This window comes from Dipodomys merriami, unplaced genomic scaffold, assembly GCF_024711535.1.
Source record: "Dipodomys merriami isolate MVZ:Mamm:240054 unplaced genomic scaffold, mDipMer1.0.p SCAF_5, whole genome shotgun sequence".
In the NCBI taxonomy this organism is placed as follows: domain Eukaryota; kingdom Metazoa; phylum Chordata; class Mammalia; order Rodentia; family Heteromyidae; genus Dipodomys; species Dipodomys merriami.
This window is the reverse complement of record NW_027206068.1, coordinates 69,895,775-69,914,314: the sequence shown is the minus strand read 5'-3', so window position 1 is coordinate 69,914,314 and position 18,540 is coordinate 69,895,775. Positions and strand designations below refer to the sequence as shown.

Genomic DNA, 18,540 nt, shown 5'->3' with positions numbered 1-18,540 from the left:
GTACCATGTGATTTTGTTGTTGCTGTTGCTTTGTATGTCCCTCCCTCACAGCATAAACCCCTGTTTTCACTGTATTTGATGTAGGTATAATTTGGGGAGGGGAAGGAAAAAAACAAATTGTTTAAATAGGGATACAGGTTGATCCATTGCAACAATGAGATGTACAAAACACTATGTTGAAAAACGATCTTTACAATTTAGGTGGGGAGAATGGGGGGAGTGTAGTTGAGGAGGTGGGAGGGAAGGGATGGCAAGGGAAAAACAAAGGAGGAGGCAACAATGCTGGATAAGAAATGTACTCATTACCTTGCCCATGCAATTGTAACCCCTCTGTACAGTATTTTCACAATAAAAAAAAAAGAACTGTGCCACCGAAGAGATAGAACAAATGAAAATGGAAAGAGACAGCCTATAGGACCTTACTACATGGAGAATCTCTGTTTTGCCTGCTTCCATTTCTCTTGCAACCCATAAACAAATCCTACTCCTTCCGACCTCCACCCCCACAGATCCAAATGGGCATGCAAAACTGGACCCTATCTCATTGGAAAGCTGACCCTATCTTGTTTGCATCCCTGATGCTGTACTGTGGCCCTCTGAGGCCATGGAAGAGGAAATGGGCTTTATTAAAAGCTTCTGCATCACCCAAGAGGTCAAACCATCAGTCATCTGCCCTTAAGATCAGCTTTCATGTGTATCTAAGAGATATGCTAAAGCAACATCTCTCTAAGTTCCTGCCACAGCCTTTTTTGTAAGCCCCTGGGCCAGAGCGAGGGTAAGAGCTGGATGTTGTGTAAAGGATGGCCCTGGTGCCTTTCCTACTGGATGACTGTTCTGAGTCTTAACTATATTGGGCAACTGGAGAAGAAGCGTCATGCTGACCCTGACTCCATCCTTAACTGTGTCCTTTGAAGCCAAGATTGGGTTTTTGTTTCTTTCCTTTCTGGAGTTTGCAGTGGGGATCCTGGCCAATGCGTTCATTTTCTTGGTGAATTTTTGGGATGTAGTAAAGAAGCAGCCATTGAGCAGCTGCGATCTTGTGCTACTATGTCTGAGCATCACGCGGCTTTTCCTGAATGGGCTGCTGCTTCTGAACGCCATCCAGCTCACCTGCTTCCAGCAGATCCAACACCCGCTGAACGACAGCTACCAAGCCATCCTCATGCTCTGGATGATCGCAAGCCAAGTCAGCTTCTGGCTCGCGGCCTGCCTCAGCCTCCTCTACTGCTCTAAGATTGCCCGTTTCTCCCACCTCTTTCTGCTCTGCTTGATGAGCTGGATCTCCAGGAAGATCTCCCACATTCTCCTGGGTGCCATGCTTTTATCCTTGGTCTGTGCTGTGCTCTGTATGTGGGACTTTTTTGGCAGATCTCAGTTCATGGCCACCGTGGGATCACCCCTGAATGATACAGAACTCGGTTTGCAAGTTCCAAACCTCCAATTCTTTTACTCATTTCTCTTCTGCAATGTGATGTCTCTCCCTCCTTTCCTATCTTTTCTGGTGTCATCCGGGTTGCTGATTTTCTCCCTGGGAAGTCACTTGAGGACAATGAAGTCCCAAACCAGAGACTCTGGGGACCCCAGCCTGGAAGCCCACGTCAAAGCCCTCATATCTCTGGTCTCCTTTCTCTGCTTCTACGTGCTGTCCTTCTGCGCTGCTCTCATCTCCGTTCCGTTACTGATACTGTGGCGCAACAAGGTCGGGGTGATGGTTTGTGTAGCGGTGATGGCGGCTTGCCCTGGGGGCCACGCAGCCATCCTGATCTCAGGCAATGCCAAGCTAAGGAGGGCAGTAAAGACCATTCTTCTCTGGGCTCGGAGCAGCTGAAAGGTAAGGACAGCCCACAAGGCAGCTCCCAAGATACTGTGCTGAGTGAGGCTGGAGGTCAAATGGAGTCATCCTGCATATGCCTCTGATGTGTGGGAATAATCTTCCGATTCTTCGGCATTCCAATTTGTTTTTAAAACTGAACTGGAAGTCTCTGCTCAATAACAGTTGTTTAATAATAACAGGTTTAATAATTAAAACTCTCTGAGTGAGCTGGACAATTATACTAGTCTTGATTCTGTAGTTTAGTTTGGGATAATGAACAAACTTGAAAGGTGAGACCTGCAGGGTAAACTCCGTCTGTGCTATGGTTTATTATCCTTGCTCAGTATGAGCTAAACCATGAGAAATCACCACTTGTGAATCACCACTAAATCTCAAGACAGTATGGCTGGCTTTTAACACGGGTGCTGGGTTCTTTGCCCAAACTGGTGCTTTTTATAATAGTTGAAAATACTTGCTACTGTGGACATTACATCATTTTCAAATGGCACATTTTGCGTGGAAACATAAAATCTGAAAAAGAAAAGCTGAGAACAATGATCATAGCTCCAGCTTCAAAAGACACTACATTAAAAGGCCAATGTATCCAACAGATAAAGGTCATTTTGTCTGTAAAGACAATGACTCCCAATGGACTTCCACCTGCTGTATGAGAGGTAATGTAGATCTGTGTTCAGTGAGTGTCCTGGATTCCACAGTCCTGTGACCCTTCTGACTCTGCTCTGTTAGCTGTGCTAGTTAAGGAACCTGCCAGAAGAGCCTAATCAAAAGGCAGAGATTCTGCCAACTTTGTTTTCCTGAATATATATATATATATATATATACATACATATATATATATATGAATTAACCAAAACAACTTCTAAAAAATTTCAGAAGAGAAACTTGAACACCAGACATTCAAATACTGAAAGACTTCAAAGTCATGGGTCACTGAGGCCCTTACTTATACTAGCTGTGGGTGCTGCAAGAGAACTGCTTTCTCATTTCAGGTACCTTCTGCTCTGGATCCACCTAATTTTTTCTGTTTTCCCAAATAGATTAGCCTTTTCTTCATCTCCGTGGCTACAAGTTTTATGACTTTATCTGACTTCTTTCACTTTGTAGACACCAAGATTGCCATAGGCTCCCCTCACAGGCCGTGGTCCCCACTCTTGGCTACGCAATTAGATTAGTTAAGAATTTTATTTTTTTAATGTCAATGCCTAGGCTACATTCTAGGTAGGCCAGAAAGACCAAATGTTTAGTCTTTAAAAACTAGACTGCCTAGTTTTTAAGCGGATGATCCAAGCCAAGGTATAGCAAACCAAACTGTATCATTGCTATATTTTTGCCAGTCCTAGGGCTTGAACTCAGGGCCTGGGCACTGTCCCTGGGCTTTGTTTTGCTCAAGGCTAGCACTCTATCACTTGAGGCACAGTGCCACTTCCAGCATTTTCTGTTGATGTGGTACTGAGGAATGGAACCCAGGGGTTCATGAATGCTAGGCAATCACTCTACCACTAAGCCACATTCCCAGACCATGTATCATTTCCTTTTAATTCCACTTTCCTAGAGAATCCTGAGGAATATCACAGAAAAGAAAACAGTGGAATCCACCCTTGTTTTCTTTGTTTTTGTGAAAGTTCTCTCTGGAAAGGTGTACATTATATCCATAGCTTTTCTTAAAAACTATTTTCCAGAACAGTTTTAGGTTCACCATAACATTTTTTAAAAAGGCACAAAGCCATCCTACAGCCTCCCCCATTATCAACACCCCCCACACTGTAGCTTGGATAAATTTATAATAGTATGTAATGACCATTGTAATATAACATACAAAATTTTCATTCACCTAAAAATCTTTTGAGCCCTGCCTACTCATCCTACCCACTCTCCCTCAACTCTTGGGACCCACTAGCCTTGTTTCTTGTTGTTATTGGTCGTAGGGCTTGAGCTTGGGGCCTGAGCTCTCACTCAAGGCTAGCACTCTTCCACTTTGAGTCACAGTCCCACTTGTGGTTTTCAGGTGGTTAATTGGAGTCTCATAGACCTTCCTTCCCAGGCTGGCTTCAAACTGCGATCCTCAGATCTCAGCCCCATGAGTAGCTAGGATTACAGATGTGAGCCACCAGGGCCTGGTCCACGAGTCTTTTCACTATCTCCACAGCTACTCTTTTTCATAATGCCATATAATTAGAATTATATAGGATGTAGCCTTTTCAGATTGACTTGTGCAGATTGTTTTCTAGACATGAGCTTTCAACAACTTTGAGTAAATTCTGAGTAAATCAGATACTGGACCATATGATAAAGGATGTTTTATTTTATAAGAAACCATCACACTTCCTTCCAAAGTGTTTGTACCATTTTATATTCCCACAAACAATGACCAAGAGCCAATATTTGGTGTTCTGGATTTTGATCATTCTAAGAGATGTGTATTGGTATCTTGTATTTTTAATTTACATTTCTTTGATAATGCATGATTCAGAGAATTTTGTCATATGATCATTTGCATGATTTTATTTTCAACATTATATACTGGAGGTTCACCTATAGTATATAAATCACAGCTTATTTATATACCCACAAGTAAGGATCAGTTACTGTGTTGTTTATAGTTTGGAGTTATTATCAATAAACTTCCTATAAACATTTTTCATCCATGGACAAAATTTTCATTTCTCTTAGATAAACACCTAGGAATGAAAACACCATGTCATTAGGTTAATACAAGTTTAACTTTATAAGAAACTACTTATAATAAAAAAGCAAATTAAAAAAGAAATTGCTGAAGAGTTTTCCAAAGTGATCCTGACATTTTTGTTCCAGTCAACCCTGTAGGAGAGTTGCTCTATATTCTCATCAACAGCAATTTGGTGATGTTAGTAGGTTTGGTACAGGAGTTTAAACTCAGGGCCTCAAGCAAGTGTTGTGCTACTTGAGCCATTTTACTAGTTTTAGCTTATTTTTCAGCTAAGATCTGACTTTTACCAGGGCAGGTCCAGGCCCATGATGCTTCTACCTCTACCTCCTGAGTAGATAAAATGATAGCCATGTGCCATCACACCTACTGTCAGTCTTCTTAATTTTGGTTATTCTAATGGGAGTGAAATAGTTTTAATTTGTGTTTTCCTGAGAGCAAATGACATGTAGCAAATTTTCATGTTCAGCGTGATCATTTGTATATCTTCTACTATTAGCTATTTGTTGGCCTAAATGCTTACACTGAGGTGTCTTTTTATTGCTGATTTATAGGATTACTTATTAGTGAATTTTAGTATTTGTGTATGTTTTATATATGTATTCATACCTGTTACATGTATATTTATAACATAATTATATAGAAGTCTGTTTTTCTTATTGATTTGTAGGCATTTGTATAAATATATATGCAAAATATTGACATAATCATGTATGTATGGAAATATATAGATGTATATACATATATACACATATATATGTGTCCTTTGTCCTTATATGTATTTACTTAACCCAGACTATACTTGCCTTTTTATTTTTTTAATTGTAAATTAATGAGAAGAAATTCTGGATTAATAAAATTCAATTTGCATTTTTATCTTTCATATTTGTACTTTTTATGTTCCAAGATGTATCTGCTTTCATCTTACATGAAAAAAGTTCATGATTTTTTTCTCTTTAATTTTAACAAAGTACTTTTTTTTTGTATGTGTATGTGTGTATGCATGTATGCCAGTCCTGAAGCATGAACTCAGACCCTGGACACTGTTTCTGAGCATTTTTGCTCAAGGCAAGCACTTCTGACTTTTTCTCGTAGTAACTGAAAATAACAGTCTCACTGGTTTACCATCTAGGGCTAGCTTCAAACCACAATCTTCCTCTGAGTAGCTAGGTTTACAGGCATTAGTTACTGGTGCCCAGCTTAATTTTTAAGAGTTTTAATATTTATGTCTGGCTATAGAGTCCAGTTTGAATTAATTAATTTCATATAATTTACTTATTTGGTTATATAATCCACTTTGAAAGGGTGAAGCTTAGTTTTTTGTGTATCCATCTAGGAAGCTTAGAGCCATTTATTGAATCTTTTCAATTCCTCACTAAATGGACTTGACATCTTCATTGAGAAATAAATGTTCTCCATAACTATATGTTTGTCTACTGTTAAACAATACTTTAATTTCCTTGGTTTTAATTTCCTTTAGTTTCCTTGGTTTCTATAAATCATGAGTCAGTTTTAAAGGCAAATATTGTGAGTCTTCCAAACATACTTTATTTTTCCAAGTTGTTTCAAATACTTTGAATCATGACTTTCATAACAACTGATATGCATAGATAGAGAGAGAAAGGTACATATTATTATTCATAAACATGTTCAATCTCCTGTAAATTCATCTATAAATGTACATACTTCCTCTTTTGTTTAATCTTACATTTCTTTTAGGGATTTAAAGTTTTCAATGTAAAATTCTTTTAATAACATTATTTCTGCTGGGCGCCGGTGGCTCACGCCTGTAATCCTAGCTACTTAGGAGGCTGAGATCTGAGGATCACAGTTCAAAGCCAACCAGGGCAGAAAAGTCTGTGAAACTCTTATCTCCAATAATCCACCAGGAAACCGGAAGTGGTGCTGTGGCTCTAGCGGTAGAGCACTCGCTTGCTTTGAGCTGAAGAGAGGAGGGACAGCACCCAAGCCCAGAGTTCAAGCCCCACAACTGACAAAAAAAATTTATTTCTATGTGTTTAACATTTATTACTGTATATTTAATTACTTAAAGTTTCATTCAATTGTTTGCTACCAGTATATAAAACACAACCTACACTAATCATGTATCTATGGCTTTCCTATTGTAGTAGTAATGCTAGTAGTTGCTTGTAGAATCCCTAAAATTCTTAAACAATCATGCCAACAACATATGAAGCAATTTTACTTTTTTTCTGCTTCATTTTATATCTTTTATTTAATTTATTTTACTTGGCAGAATCTCCAATAAAATATTGTTTAGAGTTAATGTGAGAATATATCCTGGGTTTTTTCTCCATTTTTAGGGAGAAAATATTCAATATTTTATCACTCAGTATAATAATGTCAGCTGCAACTGTTTGTATATTCCAATTATCAGGCAATGAAAAAATTATTTTTACCCTAAGTGCTTAAGCATTATTATCATCAATGAGTGTTGAATTTTATTAAAAGTTCCCTCTACAGTTGGATGCTGGTAGGTTAAGTTTATAGTCCTTGCTATTCAGGAGGCTGAGAGCTGAGCATTGAAGTTCAAAGCCAACCCAAGCAGGAAATTCCATGAGACTCTTTTTTTTTTTGTTTGTTTTTGTTTTTGTTTTGTCAGTTGTGGGGCCTGAACTCTGGGCCTGGGCACTGTCCCTCAGCTCTTCAGCTCAAGGCTAGCACTCTACCACTAGAGTCACAGCGCCACTTTCAGCTTTTTCTGTTTATGTGGTGCTGAGGAATCGAACCCAGGGCCTCATGCATGCAAGGCAAGAACTCTGCCATTGAACCACTTTCCCAGCCCTCCGTGAGACTCTTATGTCCAATTTGAAAAAGCTGTGACTCAAGTGGAGAGTGCTAATCTTAAGCAAATAAGTTCAGGGACAACACGCAGGCATTTACTAATATAGTTCTTTTGTTTTCCTCTTCTATTTTATTAACTCCTCTATTTTATTAGTTTTTGAATGTCATATAAACCTTGTGTTCCTATGATAAGCTTCACTTGACCATAATGTATTACTTTAAATATTGCTACATTTGATTGGTATTGTTTTATTAAGAATCTATATGGGGGCTGGGAAGCTGGCTCAGTGGTAGAGCGTTTGCCTTGCATACATAAGGCCCTGGGTTTGATTCCTCAGCACCACATAAGCAAAAAAGAAAAAATCCAGAAATGGCACTGTGGCTCAAGTGGTAGAGGCTAGCCTTGAGCTGAGGAGCTGAGGGACAGCGCCCAGGCCCAGAGTTCAGGCCCCACAACCGGACCCCCCCCCCAAAAAAAAAAGAATCCATATGGGGCTGGGAAGGTGGCTTAGTGGTAGAGCACTTGCCTTGCATGCATGAGGCCATGGGTTCGATTCCTCAGCACTACATAAGCAGAAAAAACCGAAAGTGGCACTGTGGCTCAAGTAGTAGAGTGCTCGCCTTGAGCTGAAGAGCTCAAGGATAGTGCCCAGGCCCAAAGTTCAAGCCCCACAACTGACAAAAAGTAAAAGAATCCATATGTTTATATGGAACACTGACCTCAGTCTGTCTCTCTCTCTTATATGAAATGTTGATCTCAGTCTGTCTGTCTCTCCCTCTTATTTCCTGCATATTTCAAGGGAAGAAAATTGCCTATGATTTTTATTCCAGATCTGGAAATTAAATTTGCTTTTCTATGTGTACTAGCCAACTAAGCACCGAGGACTTAATTTCCACAATGACTCAACTCTTCATCATATTATGTCTTGGATTCCCAATTAAATGTCTGTGCTGAGCAGACCTCAGAGGTTACTTCTGATGATTTTCCTGTTACCTGAGTCTAGACTATACTTTGGACACAAACACGCACACCTCTAGATTCATCTTGACTCTCAATTCAATCAAGAATTAACACTAACTTTAAGAAACCATTGAAACTACTCAGGTTTTTTTCTACTGTAGTAATAAATATTCTGTATCATAGAACACCTAGACTTCTTGGCCTGTGAGCAGACTGTCCTCTGCCTGAGTCCCTCCTCTGAAACCAATCAAATGACATTGAGAAATGGGGGTACAGGAGTGGGGTCAGAATTCAAGTGAATGATGTAGACAATAGTAGATGTGGGTCACATTACAGAGCCAAATTTGAGCTGAGGCTTTTCATGTTAGTGATCATAATAGAACCTAAAATAAACATAATCAGTAAAGTGGTTTTATAAAGCTATAAATAACACTGTGTAGGATCGATATGAAAGGAAGGAAGATCCATTTGTATTTTAATTACAATGAACAAAAATTTAGTCATGGGTGAAGATAGCAGGAGTAGAAAAGTAGGCACAGATATGAGAGCTTTAGGAAAATTATCATCATCTTAGTTCAGTGTCTTAATATAGTGTCGGCAGAGAAGAAAGAATCAAACAGGATTTCAGTGGGGATTGTTAATATGATGCAATCATTAATGAAAATAAGGAAGTGGAGAGGGGAAGTTGGCTTCAGTTTTGGAGAAATGGTTAAGGCTGTTAAATTTGGTTAACATCATATCACCAGCAGATTTGTGGAAATGAAGGACTAACATTCGCATTGCATGCTTAAGTATACAGAGGCTTATGATCTTAAAAGAGATGCTACTCTGAAAAAAGTGTAAGTTTTGGGTTGGGTTATAAAGGTAAAGTATTGACAAAGTTAAAGGCTATGAAGTTCCAAGAGGAGCAAGAGAGTAAGAGGTAGTAAAGATGGTAGATATACATGTGTATATAGTTTAGTTAATCATATACATGCATATATACTAGTTATATATAAAGTCAACTGTATACATTAAGATGTATGTATATTGTCTGAGAAGGTATTGTGCTTTTAAAAAGAATTAGAGAAATGAGAAAATGAAATCGAACTTTGAGCTTTTCTGTGCAAAGAATGCCCTAAATATACATGTGTTGTTTTTTGTTTGTTTTTGTCAGTCGTGGAGCTTGAACCCTGGGCCTGGGCACTACCCCTCAGCTCTTCAGCTCAAGGCCAGCATTCTACCACTTGAGCCACAGCACCACTTCCAGTTTTCTAGTAATTTATTGGAGATAAGGGTCTCACGGGTCATCTTGACCCCTGTGCTAGCTTAAAGGCATGTACAAGGAACTGGCTCACTTAAAAGACACCAGGTGCCCAGGAATTAATTGAACTGCTTCGGACATTTCTAACTGTGGTGGGACTGATGTTGATTACTGTGCTAGGTGGGGATGTGAGGTAACTGGGACAGGTTCTTGGATCCTGCACAAGGGCCCTCCCTATCCTAGTCTGGCGAATCTCGACCCCCAGACTTGCCTCGAACCCCCAGTAATCATATTTTAATAATATTTTCTGTACTACCTTTTGTTTCTAGATGAGGAAAGTTCAGAGAGAGAGTTCAGTCAGGGTAGCATAGTCAGAAATTAAGTGTGAATATTTTGAATTCACAATAGTACTGATCCTTGCAAAATTGGGCTCTGATGAAATAAAGTTTAAATATCAAAATACCTATTAATAGATAAAAGGATACATGTATTTTAAAAGTGATTGTCAATCTCAAAAAATTAAAAGTAGAACTGTCATATAAGCCAGCACTTCTACACTGGGAACATATACAAAGGAAATGAGTATCAGTATATTAAGTAGATCTCTGCATTCCTATTGTAGTACTAGTCACAGTAGGTAAGAAATGGAAATAACCTAAGTATCCATTAACAAAAGAGAGGATAAAGAGAATCACACACACACACACACACACACACACACACACACACACACACACACACACACACACAATATTCATGCAGCCATTAAAAAAATACCAATTCTAAACAAGGATACAGGTTGGCCCATTGTAACAATGAGATGTAAAAGAAGACACTATGTTGAAAATGAACTTTACAATTTGGGGGGGGTGTGAAGGGGGAGTTGGGGAGGAGGAGGGAAGGGATAGTAGGGGAAAAGAAAGGAGGCAACAATGTTTGATAGGAAATATACTCATTACCTTACTCATGTAACTGTATCCCCTCTGTACACTATTTTTACAACAACAAAAAAATTAAAAAAGAAGAAAAATGAGGGAAGGGGTACGAAGTTTGACAATAAATGTTCTTATTACTTTAAAAAATACCAATTCTCATTTGTTACAACCTAGATATAGAAGACATGTTAAGTGAAATAAACCAGGCACACAGACAAATATTTCATTATCTAATTCACCTTCTCACAGAAGTAGAGAGTTAAAAGGTGCTTACCAGAAAAAATAAGAGGATTAGAAGTTGAAGAAGATTATGAGGTTGGTCAAAAGGTACAAAACTACAATTAAATCAAAGAATAGTTCTAGGATAGTAGGGAATGTATCAGGCATTTCTGTATAGCTTGCAGAGTGGACTTATGATGTTCTTCTTTTTTTATTATTGTAAAGGTGATGTACAGAGGGGTTACAGTTACATAAGTAAGGTAGTGAGTACATTTCCTTTTGAACAGTGTCATCCTCTCTTATTTTCTCCCAGTTTTTCCCTCCTGATCCTCTTCTCCCTGAAGTTGTATTGTTAATTTCCAGCATAGTGTCTAGTGAGTATCACTGTTGAATTCATTCACCCTTTGTCCCACCATTTCTGTGTTTCCCCTTCCCCTCCCCAAATCAGATAAACTTACATATAAGACAAAAGCTACAGAAATCAACAACAGGGACAAAAGGGTAAAAACAGAAAAAAGGACCACAAAAAAAGCTCTTGTTTCAGTTTCTTGGAGTTCATTTCAATAAGCATCATTTTACATAATCGTATGCACATAGCCATTGAGCCTTTGTGATCCTATCCTAAAAAGGTAAATGTTTGAGGAGATCACATGGTGATCTCTCTGATTTGATCATCATGAATTACTTACATGTAGACAAACAACAAATATATATATATATATATATATATATATATATGGTTTTTCTAGGGGATGTTGTGTTCATTGGGATTTTTGTTTTGTTTTGTTTTTTGCTAGTACTGGGTTGGGGGGAGGGAATTAAACACAGGGCCTCTCATTTGCTCACCTTGCTTGCTGTGCTGGTGGTGCTCTATCACTTAAACCATGTCTGTGGCCCAGCTTGTTGCTAGTTACCTAGGAGATAAGGCTCTCAGACTTTTCTGCTTAGTCTGGCTTCAAACTGTGATGTTCTAGATATCAAACCTCTTTAGTAGCTAGGAATATAGTTGTGAGCCACAAGCACCCAAATTGTTTGGTTCTTTTGTATGTTAAAATTGTTAAAGTGATTTCAAATTTAAGCTTAACATGGAAATTATCACTTAAAAATCACAGTTCTTTACAACTTGTACTTTGTACAATGTTCTTGGGAAATCTTGCTAAGGCCCTCCAGGTCCTCGGTTTCTTGAGTCTATTTTAAGCTCTATTTGTACAGGGATTTATCTGTTTTGTAAAGCTTGAAGTTGTAGCACCTTAAATTTGTAGCATTCTTTTATATGTCACAAAATCCCAGGTGGCTTCAATGATAAGATGCTCTATTACATCCTAAGAAACCCCAACATCACTAAGAAAGAAAAATTGAAGCCTGCCAATTAGTCTGCCATCTGTATCCATGAATTTCACACTTATGGACCCAATTAGCTGATAATTATAAATACTTTCAAAGTCACATCTGTAGATTTCAAAGATGATTTTAAATACACAAGAGCATTGCATAGATTATATGCAATATAATCTGTGTGCTTGAGAGAGGATTGGCAAGTGATGAGTGTTTTACACACATGTGCACAATAAAGGTGTACCAGGTCAACATGTGAAGACATGGATCTGAAAAGAATACATGAAGAAATACGAGTTTGTTGTTGTTAGCAGAAAATGCTAGAGGGGGTCGTGAGAGGTACAGATCCAATACCTATTTCCCAAGTGCCTGGAGGAATATCTGATACATGGTAGGCACTCAACATCTGCTCAAAGAACAAATGAGGTGTAGACCTTGCAAAGGAGTCCAAACCGCATGCTGGGAACTATGGACAGTTAACAGAGGAAGTATTAGCACACGTTGAGGTTTTTTCTTTTCCAAATTCTTCTAGAAACATTGCCCTGTGTTATGACTCCTCTAACAGGAACCTCCTCTTGCCCAGCTAGGGATTCCCTTCCTCTCTTTGCCCCGCCTGCTCCCTTTGCCAAGAGCACTGCACCGTCAGAAGCATTCTCTTGGAGATGCTTCCAGGACAAAGCAACTGTGGAGAAGGAAGTCCAATTGCAGAAGACAGTCACTCCCTTTGGGTACTTAGGACTCCGTCTATCAACCTCAAACTGCTTCAGGGCAGGGCTGCTGCCCATTGGACCAACCAATAGGCCTCTGGAAGACCCTCCTCAGCAAACCAACCACGCTTCCCAAGGAGAGTGCAGGTAAGTCTGGCTGTCTGCACAGACTCTTGGTTCATCCTCTATGCTACACCCTCCAGAGATGCCTGTTCTGCCACTACCCTTGGCAAAATTGAAGAATGTGACTTCTGCAGCTGAAGTCAGTATGGCTAATACTACAAGCTAAAATCTGTGGGAGCAAAGCACATGAAAAGAAACACAGGAGAGTTTAATTATTAGATAAGAGTTTGAAGGCCACAGGATGAGGGTTGGGCTAAGACCCAGAGAGGAATAAATGAAGGATAAGCACTGCCACCAGGTTCAAAGGCTCCCAGCCAGCAGGAGATCCTATCCATCGTCTGGGTATGCCTGGGTCTCCTCCTTTCACTTCTCAATGGCACAACTGTCTTCCAACCCTCCCTCAGGTGCTCTAGGAAAGAGGTTGACTGAGGGCTGGAGAAAAACAACTTGGTCCCAAAGTTCTCATGCTGCTGCCCTGATCCTCCCAGGCTTCCATATCTTCACCATCATGAACTGGCACATGATCATCTCCATGCTTATCGTGGTGGTCCTTAAAGTGATTGGAATGACCTTATTTCTGCTGCATTGTAAGTATTTGAGCAATTGCTTCCCCTGATTTCCCTATTGTCTTGCTCTTTGATTCTACTCAGGAGGAAGGGATAAGTGTACAGGTGAGGTCCTGAAGTCAAGTGACATAGCCTGGGGCCACTGACAATGCCCTTCTCACAAGCAATGTGTGAGCATGAGCACATGCAATGAATCAGGTTCTCTGGTCTACCTTGGAAAAGGTAGTCCAGAGTGTATGAGAAAACTGTGTTTCCTGAATCTTACTTGGATAATCTGAGTTCAAGGGCTTCTTATTGCTGCTAAGATTTGAAAATAGAGTTCTAGTTCAATGATATGGTAATGTTAATAGCTGAACTATGAATGAACAAGATTTAACGTGAGGGGGAAATTTGACAAATTCTATAAACTTTATACACATAAGTTAATTCATCTCCACGAATTAATTCATAAGAGGAACGCTTTATATCAAAGGATTTCACTGCAATTCAATAAAAGTAGAATCTCTAGGCCCTTAAGCCAATAGCGAAACAAATGAGGAAGGAAATGTGAGTGAGTAGGTCACCGCAGTTGGGTAAGAGTAGTTAGTCTGCCTTGGGTAATGCCCGTCAGTTACGAAAGCAGAAAGGAAATTTCAGGACAAATACGTGAAGATGTCCACGTTGCCACCAACCTGAGTCAGACAGCATAAGGTTTCCTAGGTTTCAGTACCCTAGAATCCCCTGTGGGCTTGATTGCCACATCCTTTGCGTAGCCACATTTGGAGCTGGCTTTCATTGGCAGGAGGAAGTATGTGTCATTCCCATGGGGAGCTAGGGAGCAGATGATGCACGCAAGGGTATTTTCCTCTCTACCATCCAGCCTCCATGAGGGGAATTCTTACAGATCTACCTCTAGGTCTTCTTTCTGGAAATAAGGGTGACTTGTATAGAATCAGTTTAATATAAATATAAATATGTAAATATAAATGTGCTTCTTAGACTCTGGAGTGTAGTCATATAGAAACCATGCAGCACAAAAACCACTGCACTAAGCATGCTAAGTAACATGGCATGTGTGCCTAAAAGTATAGTATACAAGACAGAGAAGAATAGCAAAAACATGATTTTATAAAAAAATAAGGCAAATGTAATAAATCATGTGGGATGTAGAAATAGATGATAACTGATAGCTAGCTTGAGAGAGAGATCAGTAGATTGATAGATAGAGAGGGGGGGCTCTTCTATTAAAGCCCCCTCCTCTGAGTCTTTCCTGAAACCACTCTCTCATTTTCTTGTATAACACTCTAGTTATTCTTAAGATCTTCAAGAGAAAGACCTTTTCTCGTTCATCTATATATCAACTCAGTACAGTGAGTGTTGTGAACAAAATATTCATGAAACATATGCATATGTATATACACATTATATATGTATGTGTATATATGCATGTATTTGTACATGTATGTTTCATGACTATTTGCATATATATGTATATATATATATATATATATATATATATATATATATATCAGTTTCTTCCCGTTATAATTCCAAAGCAGTTTCTGATGAAAGGTGGGATATTACACATTACAAGGATTCATTGAATCAGGGAATGAAATTAGAAAATGAATGCTAATGTCTAAGTGGGAAAATTTTTTTTTGTTTTTTGTTTTTTGTTTTTGTTTTTGTTTTTGTCCATTGTGGGGCCTGAACTCTGGGTCTGGGCGCTGTCCCTCAGCTCTTCAGCTCAAGGCTAGCACTCTACCACTTGAGCCATAGCGCCACTTCTGGCTCTTTTTTTGCTTATGTGGTGCTGGGGAATCGAACCCAGGGCCTCATGCACTCAAGGCAAGCGCTCTACCACTGAGCCACCTTCCCAGCCCTAAGTGGGAAAAAATCGTATCTGGGTAAAGTGGCCTTTTCCCATAATAACAAATAACTGAGTGTTTAGTGAAGGTTTGGCCAGTCTTGGAAGCCCACCAATTTGCCTATTGTATTTAAACAGACTCTTCTCTGTTTATAGGAAATTTCTCGAATGTTTACCCAGTTGCTTCATTGCAAACACCCACTAGGTTCTGAATCCTGCTCCAATTAGAGGGCCTGTTAAGATGGTTTAACTCATCTTGGTTTAGTTTCAGCATGTCGATATTTGCTAGGAAAAGGTCCATTTCTGCCAAGTTCTCAAACTTATTAGCATAAATGTTTGAGAAGTATTCCCTTATAATGTTCTGAATCTTGGTTGTTTCTGTGGTGATGTTTCCACTCTCATCTCTGAGTTTATTTATTTGGGTGTGTTCTCTTCTTTTTCTGATAAGATTTGCTAAGGGTCTGTCAATTTTGTTAATTTTTTTGAAGAACCAACTCTTTGTTTTGTTGATTCTTTCTATTTTTTTTGGATTCTAATTCATTTAATTCTGATTTAATTTTAATTATTTCTTTCTGTCTACTGGATTGGGGTTTATCTTGCTGACACTAAAGCTACCAGCACAACTATGTTTATTGCAGCATTATATACCATAGCTAAGATATGGAACCAACCCAGATGCCCCTCAGTAGATGAATGGATCAAGAAAATGTAGTATATATACACAATGGAATTCTATGCCTCCATCAGAAAAAATGACATTGCCCCATTTGTTAGGAAATGGAAAGACTTGGAAAAAATTACATTAAGTGAAATAAGCCAGGCCCAAAGAAACATAGGTCCCATGGTTTCTCTTATTTACAATAACTAGTATATGTCTGAGTCAAGCAGAAAAGGTAAGGTAAGTTGATGTTAGGGGAATAAACCCCAAGATAAGTATTCAAATTTTTTTTGTTTTTTTCCTTTCATGCAATTGTTTTTTAACATATTTATAAGATGATTTCTTTGTTGCTTTGTATGTCCTTTCCCCACGGTATAACCCATGCTTTCACTGTATTTGATGTTGGTATAATTTGTGGAGGGGAAGGGAAAAAACAAACCGTTTAACTAGGGATACCGGTGAACCCACTGCAACAATGAGATGTACAAGTCGTTATGTCGAAAAACAAACTCTACAATTTTGGTGGGGGGTGGGGGGAGGATAAGGTGGGGGAAGGGAGAATATGGGTAGGGATGGGAAGGGGAAACAAAGAGGAGGCAACAATGCTTGATAAGAAATGTACTCGTTGGGGCTGGAAAGGTGGCTCAGTGGTAGAGTGCTTGCCTTGCATGCCTGAGGCTCTGGGTTCAATTCCTCAACACCACATAAGCAAAAAGAAAAAAGCCAGAAGTGGCGCTGTGGCTCAAGTGGTAGAGCGCTAGCTTTGAGCTGAAGAGCTGAGGGACAGTGCCCAGGCCCAGCATTCAAGCCCCACAACCGGACCCAAAAAAAAAAAAAAAAAACACCATGTACTCATTATCTTGCCCATGTAATTGTACTCCTCTGTATGGTATTCTCACAATAAAAAAATAAAATAAAAAATAAAAATATGAATGATTTAGAAATTATGAAAAAAAATACTCTCTAGAGCCTGGAGTATAAGTGCTCGCAACAACTGTTTAGTAATACAGTAGCACTCTTCCAGGGATCTAAATTCCTCCATTACTCTTCTCTCTTATTCTTTTCCCCTCTTGGTTTATCACATCTACCACCACACCAGGAAGAAAGAGAGAGGGAGAGGGAGAAGGAGAAAGGAAGGACATGAATGAGGACTGGGTATTGATCATAGATAATTGTGTGGTAGTTAGAAGTGTCAAAGAAAGAAAGTATCTGAAAAATTCCAGTTCCCTAATCATGGGCAAACTCAGCCCATGCTCTCATGGTCGTATGTTATAGTCACTATATAGTAACCTTTAACTTTTCTTTTTATTTCAGTCTCACAGATTTTCGGGAACAATAACAATAGCCTCATTCCTACAAGAAGCTATGGAACAGGTAAAGTGTATGGTTTTACACCTCTCCACCCACATCCTTTTGTATTCTGAATTTGATAGGCTTGACTTTTTGCCTCCATTATTAAGGAACTTTTTTGTACAAAGAGGCCATAAAGCAAGACTTTCTAGTTTACTCCCTCCAAGTCATTCATGCACAGAGAAACCGATTAAACTGGGGGGAATTTCTCTCTGGATTAAGACCGATTTGAATCACTGAAATTGTTATAACAGAGCATAATATAATAAAGGAATTGTAAACATGTAGTAAAATACTGTTCCATCCTTCTGTGACTGTTCCAGGGCATACAATCCACGCCACTCGTTCCCCAAGTGTCTCTTCAGCTTGCCCCAAAGACTGGGACTTGCATCTAGGAAGGTGTTTTTTCTTCTCCATCGGTGAAGAGCACTGGAGCAGAAGCAAGGAGGACTGTGTAACAAAAGACTCTACTTTGGCAATTGTTAACACACCTGAAAAACTGGTAAGAGTGTGGCATGGCAGAGGAAGGCAGCCCACCCTATATAAGCTCGGTGGGTGGGAACAGTGGGCAATGTGGAGGGGTGAAATGTGAGGTAGGGAAAGAAATGTAGAAATGGCTGTCTGGGAAGTTCAAGCTCCTGGGTCTGAACTTGGGGTTGGAAGAATTTCTAGAGTATGTTCTTCAGCTCCATCTGAGCTAGAAATCCAGACGCTTGACTTCCCTATAAGGCACTGTAGTAGGCTAGTATCCTAGGGATGACACAGGAAATGGCCAGGTGCAGCGGCACACGCCTGTAATCCCACCTTCTCAGGAGACAGAGATAGAGAGGATTGAGGTTTGAAACCAGTCTAGGTAAAAATTTAGTAAGATTTCCCCCTCCATATCAATCAAAACCCAGGCATTTCTGGGGTGGGAAAGGGAACATACCAGTGGTTCCACATAGTGAGCACAAATAAAAGGATTCCAGTTGAAATCTGGCCTCAAGGAAGTAAGATTTTAGGCAAAATATAATTGTAGCAAAAAAAGAGGGGTGGCTCAAGTAACAGAGAACCTGCCTAGCAAGCAAAATGACCTAGTAAAATAAGAAAGGAAAAAAGAAAGAAGAAAGAAAGAAAGAAAGAAAGAAAGAAAGAAAGAAAGAAAGAAAGAAAGAAAGAAAGAAAGAAAGAAAGAAAGAAAGAAAGAAAGAAAGGAAGGAAGGAAGGAAGGAAGAAAGAAGGAAAGAAAGAAGGAAAGAGAGTGAGAGAAAGAAAGGAAAGAGAGTGAGAGAAAGA

At 39.3% G+C, this 18,540-nt stretch overlaps 3 protein-coding genes across 5 annotated transcripts in view; 2 read left to right on the top strand and 1 right to left on the bottom strand.

The window, feature by feature from the left end:
- The window catches only part of LOC138809870 (uncharacterized), a 234,816-nt gene that overhangs the window by 190,821 nt on the left and 25,455 nt on the right, over positions 1-18,540 (bottom strand). The gene's annotated exons all lie outside the window — the stretch shown is intronic.
- Positions 875-1,828, top strand: Tas2r38 (taste 2 receptor member 38). Its single transcript, XM_069997328.1, has one exon. The coding sequence runs from the start codon at positions 875-877 to the stop codon at positions 1,826-1,828; it is 954 nt and encodes a 317-aa protein (XP_069853429.1).
- Clec5a (C-type lectin domain containing 5A) overlaps positions 9,037-18,540 on the top strand; it is a 13,700-nt gene continuing 4,196 nt past the window's right edge. The window contains exons 1-5 of one of the 3 annotated variants that reach the window (XM_069997327.1): positions 9,037-9,122; positions 12,599-12,869; positions 13,334-13,432; positions 17,230-17,289; positions 17,589-17,767. In XM_069997327.1, coding sequence (XP_069853428.1) covers positions 13,354-13,432; positions 17,230-17,289; positions 17,589-17,767 — 318 coding nt within the window. In that variant the 5' untranslated portion in view covers positions 9,037-9,122; positions 12,599-12,869; positions 13,334-13,353. Of the gene's footprint in view, positions 9,123-10,993; positions 11,055-12,598; positions 12,870-13,249; positions 13,433-17,229; positions 17,290-17,588; positions 17,768-18,540 lie in introns of those variants that run through there. The other 2 variants (XM_069997325.1, XM_069997326.1) reach the window with 2 other exon arrangements.